The 18058-nt window shown below is 38.7% G+C and overlaps 2 protein-coding genes across 2 annotated transcripts; both read right to left on the bottom strand.

Annotated features, from left to right (window-relative positions):
- Positions 1-421: 421 nt before the first annotated feature.
- Positions 422-6820, bottom strand: LOC102526144 (keratin, type I cytoskeletal 26). The gene is made up of 8 exons (XM_006214288.4): positions 6272-6820; positions 5066-5148; positions 4501-4657; positions 3590-3751; positions 3380-3505; positions 2859-3076; positions 1578-1645; positions 422-983 (listed from the first exon to the last, which is right to left on the bottom strand). Exons 1-8 carry the CDS (start codon positions 6728-6730, stop codon positions 829-831), a joined length of 1428 nt encoding a protein of 475 aa, XP_006214350.2. The 5' UTR covers positions 6731-6820; the 3' UTR covers positions 422-828.
- A 5678-nt stretch (positions 6821-12498) lies between these two features.
- KRT27 (keratin 27) lies at positions 12499-17129 on the bottom strand. The gene is made up of 8 exons (XM_006214289.3): positions 16618-17129; positions 15942-16024; positions 15405-15561; positions 14965-15126; positions 14758-14883; positions 13236-13453; positions 12938-12987; positions 12499-12820 (listed from the first exon to the last, which is right to left on the bottom strand). Exons 1-8 carry the CDS (start codon positions 17059-17061, stop codon positions 12678-12680), a joined length of 1383 nt encoding a protein of 460 aa, XP_006214351.2. The 5' UTR covers positions 17062-17129; the 3' UTR covers positions 12499-12677.
- Positions 17130-18058: the final 929 nt, after the last annotated feature.

Below are 18058 nucleotides of genomic sequence, written 5' to 3'. Positions count from 1 at the left end.
TGGCTGTGCCCTGCCCCCTTCCTGTCTCAAAATGAACCTCTAGAGCCTAGAACTTTGCTGCTTATCCAGCTCCAGTTTCACTTTCTAAAAGAATTTGGTCAGGATATCAGGCAGAATATTGTGTGCAGGAAGATGTGAGCAAGATTGAGAACCATCCCAGGCCTGAGTAGTCCAGATCTAAATTTGCTTAGTTACCCCATGGGAAGGGCAGAGAGATGCATGTATTATAAAATGGAAAAGCAGCTCTCCAGATTCAGATGAACAAACTAACAGTAGCTGATCACCCCCGCAGGCTAGGCATTATAAGGTTGAACCAATCCTATTGCTCAATGGGTACAACCTTCTATTGCATTCGCGGAAGCCCAAATGCAAAGAGAACTAATCATTTATATAGTGAACCAGGGACAGATCTGGGACCAGAGATTAGGGCCAGTGTTCCTTCCAATTTATCCCGTCATGTACTGAAGTAAATGTGACTGTAAGTGAAATACTTCATTTTATTAGCATCTCCTTAGGACTGTAACATTGAGATCAACACCATGGAAATTCAGAAGCACCGGATTTAGCAAAAAATAACTTGCAACAGGAAAATGTTTTAATGAAAAGGCAAAAATGAGCTCCCCCCCCAATAAAACAAACAAAAAGTAGGGACAGAGCCAGATTTTTCCTACTCCTGAGAAGGATTACAAAGAGCATGAGAAAGAGAAGAGAAGGAAAACACATTCTAGCCTTTTATTTGTAGAAACAGAATTGAGTCATTTCGTTAGGGGTCCTTGGCCAATGGGATTTTGCAAAGGCAGACTATAAAAAAAAAAAAATTCCTCCTCCTCATTTTGGGACTTTCGAAGACACTTGTTGCTCCACTGTAACATTGCTTATTGTAGAGGATTTTTCTTCAACTGGGTGGATCCTTAGTGAAAGGACACTGCTGAGCTGGTCTAGCTCCTCCATCACTGTTTTGATAACAGTTTCTTCTTTTGAGTCTAAAAGAAAGTAGATGCAAGTTTAGTACTCATTCTTAGCAGGTTGAAGGGTGTTAAGTCACAATGGGTATAATGGGTATGCTTTTAAAAAACAGTGTTTGCAAATTTGCCATAAATTGAGATATAATACTGTGTGGGAAGTCTATGTTTAGCAAGGCCTGGGGCTATCTTGTATTTACCACTGCTTTGAGAACAATTGGTGTTTGAAAGCACAAGTGAAACACAGATTAAAACATAAGTATCAGACCAAGTAGAGGCCTGGAGCAAGTCATGTCTTCTTTTAAAAACACCCCTATTTTTGTGGTTTTAAAATATAGGAGCTCTGCCATCAAAGCACTGAAACAGGGAAAATTCTAAGTAAGAAAGATATTGGGGGAATTAATCCCTCATTTCAGTAATTTCATAATTTGACCGCATCTGTCCTACAGGAATATGAAATACAAACATTAAGAACTCTTATAATGACCCATTATTCCTTCATTCACTACAGCTAAACTTAGAAACAGTTTTTTTTTTAAGGTTACAAATAAGTGACTTATTTAATACAATTGCTGGAGTTGAAAAGGGTTACACAAGTAAAAAACCCTTCTATACCTTTGACTTGATTTTCAGAGTTTATGGGCCCATGCCTTTTTGATGTGTAACATGTGGCCTTGCTTTTTCTGTGAAGAGAAGAGAAAATTATTGCATTTTTTTCTTTCATTAGGGAGCTCATAAATAACTTTGAATTGGTAATAAAAGTTTTGAAGTTCTAGTTTTCAGTAAGATTCAAATTTATGTTTAAGAGACATTAGTACATTTTCATGACTTCGATCCAGTGAAAGAAGAGATTAAGTGGGTATTTATGATCATAAATTCCCTTGTGACCAGATATTAACTCATATATAGCACTCTGGGGACTCCTAGTTCTCATTCTGACTTTTGAAGTCAATCACCTGGCCAGTGAACATGTTTGAAGTGCCTACTATGCAGAAGGTTCTAGACTAGAGGCTGGAGAAAATATAGAGTGAAGATACCAGCAGTTTACACTGCTGAAAATTAAGTGTATGCATGCAAAAAGTCATCTAGAACATGGCATGAAACGTGCTGGGAGAGAAGTGAAAAAAATGAATGATGTGGTAAGCACTTTGTCCAAAGGAGGAAGCAGTCACTATTGGGTTCTGAGAGTAGGCTGTCGAGGGCTGACACTGGCCTTGGAGGATGCATGAGATGTTACTGACTCACGGTGTGACCATGGACAAGCATTTAGTAATAGCCACTGATAACCAAGTACCTTTTGTGTGCTAGCCACTGTCACATGCATTTTACCTCCACAGCGAGGCACTATGGTTCAGAGGAGATAAGTGTATGGTTTTGATGTTATTGTGGTTTTTACCAATAAGGAAACTGGGTTTATAGAGCTTAAACAACATGCTCAAGTTCACCCAGGGGTGTGATTCACACTCAGGGCTGTTGCTCTTGGCTAACAAGCCGTGGTGACTTCTCCAATTACATCTTCCTGTATCTTCCTTGCTCATCTTTTCAAATGTAATAACCCACTTAATACAGGGTGCATGGGTGGTAACTAGTGAAGCAATAATAGAATGTGTTATTATAAGAAATGTGCTTCAACATTAAATCACAGAAAGCAATTTGGGAGTACAGGAATTGTTCAACATTCCATATGTAAATGTTCTCTATGAATAATAGGTACAATTACTTTATATACTTAGCAATCTGATTTTGCTGCCTATGTGCATTTCACTTGGCTGCAGTAATAAATTCCTAAGGTAAGTTCTTTAGAGTAGGAAATTCTAGGCTACAATGTTGGTATACGTGTATAGGAAGAAATCTTAGTCGATGTAAAATTGATTTTTTTCGCGTGGTGGTATTTACCTTCCTTCTCCGTCTATTAAATTGCGGTAAGTTTCAATTTCTTTTTCTAAAACTGTTTTGACATCTAGAAGCCGCTCGTACTCCAGCTTCTGGTTCTCTGTTTCCGTTCGAATCTGCTGTAGTTGCTCCTCCATTGCCCTGATCTGTTCCTGGATTCGTTGGAGCTGAAGGCAGAAAGTGCCTTCCATCTCAGCCAAGGAGCATTCGTAGGAACTTTTCTGAAAGAACAAAGCCAGGCTCATGAGTAACATAAAAGACACGTTCAGATTTTTGAAACATTCTCAAGGTGTAAAAAAACATTTGTACAAGGGCAATAGCCAGGTTTCTAACAAAAGACATTTTCTCTCCATTGAAAAGAGTTTTTTTTCCCCCCTTTTTTCAAGTTTTGGGATTGGTGAGTCAACAGTGATGTTATGGACAAAATTCTTGATAGGTAATATATCTATGTCTATGTAATACATTTTTAGTTATATGTATGTGTGTATTCACACACATTCAAGTCAATGCTGATTCCGACGAACCATGGCCACGAAGGACTGAAGCTCTATTTCCGAGGTTTGCAGATTGCGGTTTAGTTCCATCAGCTCATTCCGGGCTGCCGCGGCCTCTCCCGCATCGTCAGAAATCTGCTGCTGCAGCGAAGTGCTCTGAAGCATAATTGTCATAGGGTTAGTGACCCTCTCAGTGTCTTCCTAAACAAGCCCGTGATGTGTGATTTGCCACAGATGTACCTTCTTGTTAAACCAGGCCTCTGCATCTTTGCGGGTCTGCTCTGCCAAGTCCTGGTACTCGGCCCTCATGTTGTTCAACAGAACAGTCAGGTCCACCCCGGGGGCGGCGTGGATCTCCACGTTCACGTTCCCCCCGGCTGCTCGCTGCAGGGCTTTCATTTCCTGGCAAAGGGATCTGCATTATAATCAAGGTAGACTTTTGACTGATAGTCCCACTCTGCTATGAAAGGAGTGGTGGTTAGTATCCGCAAATCCCAAACTCCTAATGTAGCCCTCCCTGCCATCCCTTTTGGTAACTGTAAGTTTGTTTTCTGTGTGTATGAGTCTGTTTCTCTTTTGTAAATAAGTTCATTTGTATCATGTTTTTAGATTCCACATATAAGTGCTGTCATGAGATATTCGTCTTTCTCTGTCTGGCATACTTCACTTAGTATGATGGGGCGGGAGGGCATAGCTCAGTGGTAGAGTGTGTGCTTAGCATGCAGGAGGGCCTGGGTTCAGTCCCCAGTACCTCCATCAAAAACAAACAGATAAATAAACTTAATTACGCCCCGTCCAGAAGAAAAGATCCAAGTGTACTTAGTATGATCATCTCTAGATCCATCCATGTTGCTGCAAATGGCATGAGTTTGGGATTAACAGATACACACTACTTTATATAAAATAGGTGAACAACAAGGTCCTACTGTAGAGCACAGGGAACTATATATGCGATATCTTGTAATAACCTATAATGAAAAAGAATATGGAAAGGAATATATATGTATATGTATGTATAACTGAATCACTATGCTGTTCACCAGAAACGAACACATCATTGGGAATCAACTATACTTAAAAAAACAAAAGGAGCAGTAGACTTGAGGAAGGAAATTGGGTATCATACAGAGTTACTCCGCAGGGTTCCTTACCTCCTCGTGATTTTTTTTGAGGTACATCAACTCCTCACTGAGTGCGTCACACTGTATCTCCAGGTGGGTCGTGCAAAGGGTCAGCTCATCCATAACTTGATGAAGACCGTGGATGTCAGCCTCAACACTCTGATGCAGAGCAAGCTCATTTTCAAACCTGGAAGGTTGTTAAAGTGCTTGAGAATGATAATCGTAGGCGGTCCAAAGCGTAACTTTTTCAGACATCTCATGTACTGAAAGATACGACGTTCAGTACACACTCCTGAAGCTTCTGGTGACAGCAAAGTGATGAAACCCTTTGGGATACCCACTGATGTATGAATATTATTTGGGAGGAGTTGTTTCTTCAGAGTTGATTTTTGGCGTCCAATGTGCTTAACAGTTGAATAAAAATATTGTTTAAAATTTGTGACAGCTTTTTATCAGGGCATATTTAATTTAATTTCTTCAGTGATCTAGTCTGACTTTAGAAAAACACGTTGGTTTTTAAAGTGAAATCTATGTTCTTTACTCCAACTGTAGTATTTTTACCTAGATTATAATTAATTACTTTATATTTACCTACTTCAGCCGGAAGTCATCAGCAGTCAGTCTGGCACTGTCGTTTTGTAGAACAATGCTGGCATTACAGGTGGTCACAGAAATAATCTAAACAGGGTAGATTGTGCAAAATGTTAAGTCTCAAACGTCAAAGGAGACTCCAGATTTAAGTGTGATTCTTCTTCTTTTGTTTTATTAGGACAGATACTGCATTTGAAACATTCTTACTGCTTTCCCATAATTCTTACTTATTTATTTATTCACTTTTAAAAACTGAATTATAACCAGTTTACAATATAATCAGTGTCAATTTCCACTGTAGAGCACAATTTTTCAGTTATACGTGAACATACATATATATTCATTGTCACATTCTTTTTTGCTATGAGCTACCACAAGATCTTGTATATATTTCCCTGTGCTATACAGTATAGTCTTGTTTATCTATTCTACATATGCCTGTCAGTATCTACAAATTTTGAACTCCCAGTCTGTCCCTTCCCACCCCACCCACCTGGCAACCACAAGTTTGTATTCTATGTCTATGAGTCTGTTTCTGTTTTGTATTTATGTTCATTTTATTTTTTCAGATTCCACGTTTGCGTGATCTTGTATGGTATTTTTCTTTCTTTTTCTGGCTTACTTCACTTAGAATGGCATTCTCCATGGACATCCATGTTCCTGCAATTGGCGTTATGTTGTCATTTTTATGGCTGAATAGTATTCCATTGTATAAATATACCAAGTGTGATTCTTCTTAACTCATCAAGCATCTATTTTAGTGTCATCTTTTCTACATTAGAGGAATCTGGATTTTCTTCTGAGCTTAAGAGCTGAAGTGTAAGTTTTTCTAATCATGGACACCTTTATTTACTCTTAAAAAAATTCTTCCTCTTCTTTTTTTTTCAATAGAAGTACTGGGGATTGAACCCAGGACCATATGCATGCTAAGCATGGACTTTACCACTGAGCTATACCCTCCTCCAACTTTTATTACTCTTGATCAAAAAGTCTGAGTTAGATATAAGATCAGTGAAGCAATTCTACTTGGAAACAATTTCTCTTTCACTAATGAAGTCTACAAAATCTTATTGCCAGGCGGTGTGCTAAGCACTGGGAGTGTAGAGTGAGCAAATTCCACATCACATAAATTTGCCGAGCACATTTTCTATTTTGTCTTTTTTTTAAGGTTATACACACCCAAAGTTTGTTGTAAAAGTGTATTTCTTACCTGCCTTTTAAGATCTTCAATGACTGAGAAATATCTACTGTAGTCATGATCAAGTCCTCGGCAAGAACCAGGCCCATATTTCTCATACCAGCCCTTGATTTTCTGCTCCAGGTCATCGTTGGCCTCCTCCAGGGCGCGCACATGGCCCAGGTAGGATGCCAGCCGGTCATTGAGGTTCTGCATGGTCACCTTCTCATTTCCGGAGAGCAGGCCATGCTCATTTCCAAGAAAACCAGCACAGACACCACTGGACAACCCTCCACCACTGGCCAACCCTCCACCACCATTACATAAACCTCCTTCGGAAGAAACGCTCCCAAGAGTACAAGTAAAGCTGCTGCCTACTCCTGACCCACTGCATACGTTCCCAGCCCCCAAGCCTGTTCTTCCACCAGAGGACCGAGCAGCCCCGGCTTGAGAGCAGAGCTGCTTGGATCCACCAGAAAGCTGAAAAGACATGGAGACAGCACAGCCCAGTGACCCTTTCTCAGAGAGGAGCAGAGCTGAGGTACCCCATCCATGGACATTAGCTCCATTGGCCTTTTATACGATTCAGTAGCTCATTGCAGTCTTAACCGTGCCAGTCTCTAATAAAATATTACTCGCATGCTAATTGTTGTTTTTCATAATTGGGTGATTTTTAATAGTGTCCAGTTTGTAGGTAGAAAGCTGCCCTAAGGATGTCTGTGTTTATGGAAAAGGTGCAGGTGGAGTAACACTAAATCATAGTTTCAAAAATCAAAATTAAATATGAGTAAATGCACATCTTTTTGACCTCTGAAATAGATTTTAGGTGATTTCCCCTCCTTTATAACAAAGTATTTATAATTCAAATGAAAAATGTCTCCTGCTTCTGTCCTGCAAGTGCTATGAAATATCTTTCTTACTCATGCAGTACTGAGTGTTTTCTTTCTTACTAAAATCAGATGCTCTCAAGACCTAGCAATATTTTGGACATGGGAGTTCTTTCATTGATTTTTAAAATTGAAAGTGGAAATAATAAAAGTCCTGCAGAACTTGCATAGCAATTTAACTAAAATTAATGAATATGTGGCAATGACCAAAAATGATTCGTATTGAGATTTCTTGCTTTAGTCCAGGAGCAGAATGTCCATTCAACTAACTTTTGAGTCTCTAAATTGTTCATTTTCTACCTCAAAAATATGGCTTAGTGTTTTTTTTTTCAGTTTTCATGTATGTATTTAAGGCAATGTAAGTTATTTTGAGAAGGGAGCTTCATGTTGGTGAGTAGGGAGAAAAGTATATGAAAAAGGGGAGTGTTTTCATCTCTATCTAGAGAACCAATAATTATGGTTCTCTAGATAGAAGATTAGGTGTCGGTGGTAAACAGACTTCCTCTTCTTGCCTTGATGCCTATGGGAAGTTATCCCGTCTGGTCCTTCTTTTCCCTGTTGGGCAAATGAAAATAATAACATTGAATAGTCTCAGATGAATGTTGAGCAGTTCCAATAATTAATGACTACAAAACAGTCTGAAGGGCACAAACATTGTGTAAATGTTAATTATTTAAATTATTATGATAAACTGGACACGTCATACAGGGTCCGGCCTCTATGACTTAGAATGGTACAAATTGATTGGTTAACTGATCATGGGTTCAGAGAGTTTTGAAACAGTCATTTTTCTGGCAGAGATTTCTCAATGTTGTGGATATTGAATACTTTGAAAAACATCCAACATTATTATCCCCCCAAAGATATGGAATATTTGGCAGACCAGAATCCATAAAAACCCATCATTTTGGACCAAAAGTACTTAAAACTATTTAAAGTAAAAGTGTAATTCAGATCCTTGGTCCATGTTTAGAACAATGTGTGATGAGTCAAGAGATGCAGTTCATCTTCAGAGACTTGTAGTGACCTGGTCAAAATTTTAATCTTTTGCTCAGGTTTCCCACGAATAAAACAATAAAAACAGAGTATGTCGTCAGTGGAGTAGTTGATAAGTCTTGAGTTTCTTGGATAAGAGGTATTATGAGCCTGCAAAGTGTTATTAACGTAATCTACTTATCTCTAGATATTTTGTAAATACCAATTAACTTATAATCTTTGGTGTAGTAACTTAAGCATATGTTATTAGAAGCCTTGTGGAGATGAGTTGGCTGGGAAGCTAAGTGGCCACACACATCACAAAGAATTTTGAAATCAAAGCAGGACTGGAATGTATGATGCTCAACTCAGTGAAACATTGTCATCTGTTTACTGAAATCTCTTCAATTTTCTTAATCTGAGATTTCTCGCAAACTAATAATTGCTACAAAAGTTTAGGTGTGCTTTAGTCCTTTCTGGAAGTGGAGTTTAGAGTTAACAAATTCTCCAGGTCATTTCTGCCTGTATGTTTCTTCCCTGAGAGTGGTTATTTTATTCACGGTAAGAAATGCATATTTAACTGCAAGTCATTAGCATTTCTTGAGAATCTGTTGGGTATTAGAACATTCATTATATAATGAGCCTATGGTGGGTTCTCAGAAATAACTGACTTGCGTTAACCTTTAAGTTACGCAGTGTTCGTGTCTGCTTATCTCAGGATAAAGTTGTTCCTCACATTATCTTGTTCTAAGGATCGTACGCTGATTTTTCCCTTGATAAATTTAGCGTTTAGTTTCAAACAGGCTTCCATATCTTTTGCTGTTGTTTAACATTCACATTCTATGCTTCTGTTAGCCAAGTTAAGAAATGTGCATTTCTTGAATGTGAATGAGTTTTGTTTTGTCACTAGATTTCTAGTTTTTGTTCTGAGAATCAATTCTGGTTGTGCTAATTACTCTCACCAAATGGCTTCCCTGGTTTCTTTGAGAAAGAGACTCTGACAACTGCTTAATGTGAAACTGATTGGAGTTAGAATGCACTTAGTTTTTTTTATCCCTTCTCTTGCTAGAAGGTAGAAGCATGAGGTTCTCACTAGCATGGAATTATGTTAAGCACACACGCTCTGAGCCAGACTGCTTGGATTAGTTTTCTAGCAACTCCTGTTACCACCTGTGTGACCTTGGGCAAATTACTCAACCACTCTCTGCCTCAGTGTCCTTAACTATAAAAAGAGGATGATAATACCTTATGGGGTTGTGTGAGAGTTAAATGATGCTTAGAACAGAGCCTAGCACATAGTATAAGTGTCGGTTATCATTATTTTTAGTTTTCTCCTGAAAGTTATGTTGAAAAGTCCTGGCTATATTCTTGGTTTCATTGCCTGTTGCTTTTGGTGTCAAATCCAAGAAATCATTGCCAAGACCAATCTCAGGAAGACTTCCTCTCTGTTAGGTCTTTAATCTATTTTGAACTGATTTTTGTGTCTAGTGTAGAGTAGGGGGTGCAGTTTTACTCTTTTTACATATGGATATCCAGTTTTCCCAAAACCATTTGTTGAAGAATCTACCATTTTCCGATGTTGTATCCTTGACCCCTTGTCAAAAGTCAGTTGACTGTACACGTGTGGGTTTAGTTCTGAGCTTTCTATTCTGTTCCATTGACCTATGTCTGTCTTTATACCAGTACCATACTGTTTTTTCCCATTGCAGTAAAATACACAGAACGTAAAATTAGCGTTGAACCATTTTTAAGGGTACAGTTCAGTGGCATTAAATACATTCATAATGCTGTGCAACCAATATCCGTCTCCATAACTATTTTCATATTGTAAAACTGAAACTCTATACCCATTAAACAATAACTCCCCATTTCTTCCTCCTCCCAGCCCCTGGCAACCACCATTCTACTTTCTCTATCACTTTTACTACTCAAGTACCTCATGTAAGTGGAATCACGCAGAATTTGTCTTTTTGTGACTGGCTTATTTCACTTAGCATCATGTCCTTAAAGTTCATCCGTGTTGTAGCATCTGTCAGAATTTCCTTGCTTTTTAAGGTCACATAATATTTCATTGTATGTATGTATCGCCTTTTGCTTAATCCATTCATCTCTCGATGGACACTTGAGTTGCTTCCACGTTTTAGTTATTGTGAAAAATGTTGCGGTGAACATGACTATGAAAATACCTCTTCAAGACCCTTCTTTCAATTCTTTTGGGTATTTACCCAGAAGTGGAATTGTTGGATCAGACAGTAATTCTGTTTTTAATTATTTAAGGTACTGCAGTAGTAGTGTTTTCTGCAGGAGCTGTACCATCTTACATTCCTACCGACAGTGCACAAGGGTTCTGATTTCTCCACATTCTCACAACACTGGTTATTTTCTATTTTTTTGATAGTAGCCATTCTAATGGGTGTGAGGCTGTATCTCATTGCAGTTTTGATTTGCATTTCCTAATGATTATGATGTTGAGCCTCTTTTCATGAGTTTATTGGCCATTTGTATATCTTCTGTAATGTTTTAATTACTGTAGCTTTGTAATGTATTTTGAAATTTGAAAGTATGATGCCTTCAGCTTTGTTCTTTCTCAAAACTGCTTTGGCTATTAAGAGTCTTTTGTGTTTCCTTATGAATTTTTGAATCATTTTTTTCTATTTCTGTAAAAAAATGCCATTGGGATTTTGATAGGGATTGTTTGACTATGTAGATAATGTTGGTAGTACAGACATTTTAACAATATTAATTCTTCCAATCTATGAACATAGATGTTTTCCCATTTATTTGTATCTGCTTTATTTCTTTTATCAATGTTTTACAGTTTTCAATGTACAAGTTTTTTCTCTCTTCAGTTAAGTTTATTCGTCCAAGTATTTTATTCTTTTTGATGCTGTTGTAAATGAGATTGTTTCCTTAATTTTTTGGGGATAATTTGTTACAATATAGAAATGCAGCTGATTATTTTTCTGTTGATTTTGTATCCTGCAACTTTGCTGAATTTATCAGTTCTAATAGTTTTTGATAAAGTCTTTAGGGTTTTCTGTATATAAGATCATGTCATCTGCAAACAGAGGTAATTTTGCTTCTTCTATTCTGATTTGGATGGCTTTTATTTTCTTTTTATTGCCTAATTGCTTTGGCTAGGGCTTCCAGTACTATACTGAATAAAAATGGAGAGGGTGGACATGATCTTCGAGGAAAAGCTTTAAGTTTTCCACCACTGAGTCTGATGTTAGTGTGAAATTGGCATATATGATCTTTATTATGTTGGGGTACATCCTTCTATATCTAATTTGCTGAGTGTTTTTATATGCAAGGGCTGGAATTTTGTCAAATGTTTTTTCAGCATCTATTGAGATGATCGTATGATTTTTCTCCTTCCTTCTGTTAATGTAGTGTATCACATTTATCAATTTGTGTATGTTGAACCGTCTTGTATACAAGGGATAATAAATCCCATTTGATCATGGCTTATGATCCTTTTAATGTGCTGTTGAATTTGTTTGCTAATATTTTGTTGAAGATTTTTGTGTCTATGTTCACCAGGGATATTGGTCTGTAATTTTCTTGTAGTGTCTTTGTCTGGCTTTGGTATCAGAATAATGCTGGCTTTGTGAAATGAGTTTAGAAGTTTTCCCACTTCCTTAATTTTTCTGAAAGAGTTTGAGGAGGATTGGCATTAATTCTCCTTTAAATATTAGAATTCACCAGTGAAACCACCTAGTCCTGGGCTTTTCTTCACTGACAAGTTTGCAATTACCAATTCAATCTCCTTACTCGTTATCGATCTATTCAGATTTTCTATTTCATGATTCAGTCTAGGTATGTGGTATGTTTCCAGGGATTTCTTTCTTCTAGATTATCCAGTTTGTTGGCATATAAATATTCTAGTATTCTGTTATGATTCTCTTGTTATTCAGTTTGTTGGCGTATAAATGTTCTAGTGTTCTCTTGGCATCAGTTGAATGTCTCCTCTTTCATTTATAATTTTATTTGAGTCCTCTCTCTTCTTGGTTAGTCTAGTTAGAGATTTGTCAATTTTATCTATTCAAAAAAACAACTCTTAGTTTTGTTGATCTTTTGTATTGTTCTAGTCTCTATTTATTTCTGATTCTTCAATTCCTTATTTCCACTTCTGTGAGCATGTTACACAAGGTGATTGGATTTTGTTAGCTGTTTTATTCTCGTTGCTGGTGCTTAGTGTGTGTTCAACAAGTATTTATTGAAGGAAGGAAGGTTTAGAATTTTACAAAGACGTGAAAAAGACACCAACTAGTTTGCCTGTTAGACTTACTCTTAGCTTGCAAAGACCATTATATTAAAAGGAAGAAATTAAAAACAAATTCAGCTCCCATTGGGGGGTATATTTATAATGTAAAGATTGACCAGAACCAGTGAGGATGACTTGCAACAGGAAGAACTTTTATTGAAACACCACCATAAAGAAAGCCAAAGAAATGTTACTATTCTAAAAATAACTTGTCTTAGTTCATTGGAAGAAAAGCAGAAAAATAAGAGGGCTCTTATTTAGGAACCTAGCTTCGACCTGACATCTGGATTTAGGGGCACCCTTTTTGGGGTCAAGAAGGCACCCTCTGTTCACCCTTCATGTTGCTGGTTTTGGTAAACTTCTCTTCCATAACATGAACTCTGGTTGGGAGAACTTTGCCACGAGGATCTATTTCTTCCACAATTGTTTTAACCATGGTGGTTTTAGATGAGTCTAAAATGACACATATGAATTGTTAGAATTGATCAAATTCATAAAGGGAAAATAATGAACTCATCATTTGAAACATATACAAACAAACACTGAATGCTCAACACAGCTTTTGTTTACCTCTTATCAGATTTCCTGGTCCTTCGTAGCCTTTTGATTTAACACAAGAGCTGTTAAAGTATAAAGTTTGTATTAATTATTTCATTGTATTTTGCTAAGGCAACTGATTTAAGATGAATGATGTAAGATTGGAGATCTTATGGAGATCTTATCATAAGATTGGATTCTTATGTTTATTCTTAAGCATAAACTAGAAGGGGTTTATGTACATATGACCTGGATCATAGATACTCTGTATTGGATTTCAAAAAGTCTTTAATAACCTTAAAATTGTTTTCTCAATGGAAACAGGACTTACCCATCGTCTCCATCGATCAGGTGGCAGTAGGTCTCAATTTCTTTTTCCAGGTGGACCTTGATGTCAAGGAGCTGCTCGTACTCCAGTTTCTGGCCCTCGGTTTCGGTTCTGACCTGGTGCAGCTGCTCCTCCAAGGCCCCGATCTGCGCCTGGATCTGGGCCAGCTGCGCGCAGTAGTTGCCCTCAGTCTCTGTCAGGGAGCACTCCAGGGAGTGTTTCTGTGGATCAGCAAGACATAGTTTAGTAGAAAATGTTGCACTGTTGCTTTAGAATAAGGCCAGGCATTTAAGAGATATTTCAAAGAGTTATCCTGACATAATAACCATATTCACCTGAAAGATTCCTCTTGTTCAGCATGGATTATTGCCCTTATTAGATGATATACTATTTTTAATCTATTTGAGAATAACACAGTTGGTGGTGAGGGCCACTCATATCCCCAGGAGTGTTGGAAAAGTGAAAACTAAAGCTCCGCCCCTGACTTACATCCTGTGCTTGTACAGTCTGGCACAATTTGTCACTTTTTCCGGGGATAAAAGTCCCCCTACACTTTGCTATCTCATTTCTATCCTATGACAGCCTTGTCTCATGAGGATTATAGCTCTTCTGTTAAAAAGGTAATCCTCTAGTGAGCTGTATAAACTTTCCAGAATTAGAATGACCCCCGGGAAAAGAATGGCTTTAAATAGTTGGATTCATTGGCTTGTGAATTCAAATGGGTTAATACAGGGTTTATCTCATGGACAGGGGCTTGTGCTAATTTTATATGGAATGAGGATGAAGTTGTCTTACCCATTCATCTGCAAAAATTTTACATACATGTATAGCCTCTTCTCGAGGTTTACTAGTCATAGTGGGAAAAACTTAGATCTGGGATTTGGAAAATTTGGTGAGACATTCTGGTTCCTTCATATCCAACAATGGGGCTCTTGGAAAATTGCTTCACTTCGTTCAACCTCAGAGTCTTCTCTTGAAAATAATGACATGAATTATAAAGCCTGCTCTGCCCAAGCCCCAGGCTGATTGTGGATGCCTGTGGGTGAAAGTCCTGGGCAAACCCTTAATGAAAGAGATTACCATTATCATCATGCAGGTTTAGCTTCACAGGCAACCTTCATGCCTCTACTTTGCTTGTTTATGCCACTTAGAAAGGAATCTGTTAAGGGCTCCAATTAAGTGGCCAAAAGGAAGGCTAGATGAAGAAACTAGGAGGGGTGCAAATGTGTTTTTGCATTCCCTGGGCAGTGGTTTTTGATATTTTGACTTGGGAGAGAAGATTCAAGGTAAAAACTATTTTCCTTCTCGAGTACCTCAAAAGAATTATACTTGTTAATTTCTAATGTTTCACAATTATTAGCATCTTGGTATAATTTTCAGGCAGAGGATTCTCTGGTGAAAAACGCAAGTCTGTTTTATTTCAAGCGGAGTAATGAACGGCTAAAAACGAAATTAATGATCAGGTGGAAGGAAACTTAATTTTTCTGAACTTCCAAAGTAAATCTTTTCCATAATTTTTACCTACCATTGCTAGGAGGGACTGAAGTTCAATCTCCAGGGTTTGGAGGGTACGTTTCATCTCGGTCAGTTCGTTCCGAGCTGAGGTGGTGGCGCCAGCGTCGTCCGAAATTTGCTGCTGCAGCGAAGCGCTCTGAAACGTTGGGAGCCTTGTTAGGGTGATGCTTGCATCAGCACCCGGTGCCACGGCAGCGCGCAACAGCGTGCTTTTTACCTTTTCGTTAAACCAGGCCTCCGCATCCCTGCGGTTCTGCTCCGCCAGAGCTTCGTACTCGGCCCGCATGTTGTTCAGCTGCACTGTGAGGTCCACGCCAGGCGCCGCGTTCATCTCCACGTTCACATTGCCTCCGGCCGCGCACTGCAGAGCCTTCATCTCCTTAAATAAAAGTGTTTAACCATATTAGGATCTGGCTATATCTAAAGGGAGCCAGACAGACACGACCCATAGGGTTAGAAACTTCTGTTACCGTTTGTTTCATTTGAGGGGGATGCAGAGAAACATTTCAAATAATCTAAGCCGTATGGAGAAATCGACAAGTTCCTTCTTGAATATTTGATTCAAGATACTATGTTTGTCATCTGAAATGCATTTTTTAATTTGGGAGGAAGGCCGGTTGTGAAACCAGGAGTAGGGGGTGGGGGGAGAGCACCTACCTCCTCGTGATTCTTCTTGAGGTAAGCCAGCTCCTCGCTCAGCGTTTCCAGCTGGACCTCTAGGTCTGTCCTGCACAGGGTCAGCTCGTCCAGGACCCGGCGCAAACTGCTGACATCCGCGTCAACGCTCTGGTGAAGGGCCTGTTCATTTTCAAACCTTAGAAAAATAATTGGAAAACTTCATCACAGTAGTCATCACTTTTTCGGTCCTCATAAAACTCCAACTAAGCTTTCAGGTCACACTGTTAAAATATACTCAAAACTTCAGGTGGATCGCCCATACTGCAATGCATACTTTTTTTTTTTTTTGGAAGCAAGAGAATGAGAATATTCAAAATTCTCTTTCCTATGATCTTGACATTCATTTGTGTCAAGCCCCAACTTTCCCAAGTAAAAGATGTAATTCAGTCAGTCATTCTTATATACATTTGTTTTAAAACAAATAAGCCAAAGCAAAGAATGGAGCTGACCTCAAAGAGCCTAAATAAAAGAAGGAAATGCTTATGTCACTTTTTTTGATGTCTCTTCTCTACTCACTTTAGTTTGAAGTCATCAGCTGTTAGTCTTGCATTATCATTTTGCAGGACAACATTGGCATTACTTGTCGTTGCAGAAATTATCTGATAAATGGAGAGTTAAGAATGAGGACATATTTTTAAAAGTTCAAATTTCCTTGAAAGAAAATCACCTATGAAATTATACTAATGTCTTTGGAATTCTGTCTCCAATAATAAGATGATGGACATATTTTTAAAAGTTCAGATTTCCTTGAAAGAAAATCACATATGAAATTATACTGTTTTAGGCATTCTGTCTTCAAAAATAAGATGATTTTTGAAAATGGAAAATTTAAGTATAACCTCTTTTACTCTCCACCTCATCCATTTAAAAAAAAAACCTATGGAAAAGCTTATAAATATATAGCTAATATTGGGCAGTTTTTGACATTTTAATAGTACTAAAGCATATACATACCTCATACCAGATGATGAGTGAGTGATGTTCGAAGATTAGAATTTTAATATGTTATTTTTGATATTAATAAATAAACTACCCCAAATTAGAAGCTGAGCAAAGCGTTGCTGTGTGATGGCTTAGGCTTTTGTGTGTGTGTGTGTGTGTGTGTGTTGTGGGAGGGTGGGGGTGGCGCGCGCATGCGCATATGTGACTAACTACTCATGGGTGTTTACCCTGAAGACGTCGTGTTTCTTACCTGGTTCCTAAGGTCGTCAATGATTGGGAAGTATCTGCTGTAATCATGATCAAGACCACGGCAAGCACCAGGCCCAAATTTCTCATACCAGCCCTTGATCTTCTGCTCCAGGTCGGCGTTGGCCTCCTCCAGGGCGCGCACATGGTCCAGGTAGGACGCCAGGCGGTCGTTGAGGTTCTGCATGGTCACCTTCTCATTACCGGAGAGGAGGCCGTGTTCATTCCCGCTGAAGGCAGCGCAGGAAGCACTTCCTCCGCCCAGCCCTCCGCCGTAGCCTCCTGCCGATGAGCTGCCCCCAAAGGCGGAAGAGAAGCCACTTCCAATGCCTGGCACACCGCACGCGTTGCCGACCCCAAAGCCAGCTCCCCCACTAGAGAGTCGCACAGAGCCCGCTCCTCCGCAAGAGCCAAGGCGTCTGGATGCAGAAGAAAAGCGCACAGACATGGTGTCCAGACTGCCGCGCTTGTTCCTAGAGGTAAGCTCTGACGGCAAATGTCCTACTCAAACAGAGTTTTCGTTTGCCTTTATATATGCACCATCTGGGTGTTTCTTGATGAACTATGCTACTCTTAGCAAAATGATGTTTGCCAGCTCATTGTGAATTATTCATAATTGGGTGTTTGTTTGTTTTGTTTTGTTTAAATTAATGCCTTTACCCTAGTGTGCCCATTTCTGTAGGTGGGTAGTTGCCTTGGGGTTATTTGCTATCTCCAAAATGGAAAAGGGAGGAGTATTATCAAGATTATTATAGTGATGTATTTCAAATTTAATGAGTAATCCTGCCTGTCTTCCAGGCTTTAGGACTATAAAATTCCTCTAAGAGGAAAAAAGTGTGATAAACAAATTTCTTTTTCCTTTGCTTAGTTCAAACCAACACCATTGCATTTTCTCCGGTAAGTGAGCCATCAGAGGCATGGTTTTCTATGGATAATGATGATCTTTCTTTCAGATATGTTGAAAGTAATTTCAAGACCATGAGTTTATGGTACCAGAGGAAGGAAGCCAGGTCCTAAACGGAAATTGAGGAATTAAATGGACTCTTGTTTGGAAACTGAAAAATCTCCCCTTGATCCTTATCCCTCCTGAGTTACCATTCCATCTTTATTGGTTTTCTGTCTAAGCTCTGTTGTTGACCAGGTTAAGTAATGGTACTGGTTAACTGCTATAGGCCTCAGTTTCCTCATCTGTAAAATGAGGGGACTAGACTATGTTCCCTTTCTGTTTCTAGATTTCTTATATTTTTACATCTCCATCTCTTCCTTTCATTATTTCTAGAAAAAAATTTCTACATTCACTTCCTCCACTTTTCACTTCCTACTCCGTCCTGAATTTTGGTCTCACCCCTTGACTGAAATTTATCTCACAAAGATTGCTAACGACCCTGCGTCTCCAATCCAACCATCATTTTTCATATTTATTCTCCTGCACCCTCTCGGACACG

The sequence above is a fragment of the Vicugna pacos genome, chromosome 16 (assembly GCF_048564905.1).
Source record: "Vicugna pacos chromosome 16, VicPac4, whole genome shotgun sequence".
NCBI classification, from domain to species: domain Eukaryota; kingdom Metazoa; phylum Chordata; class Mammalia; order Artiodactyla; family Camelidae; genus Vicugna; species Vicugna pacos.
This window is presented reverse-complemented; position numbering and strand designations above follow the sequence as displayed.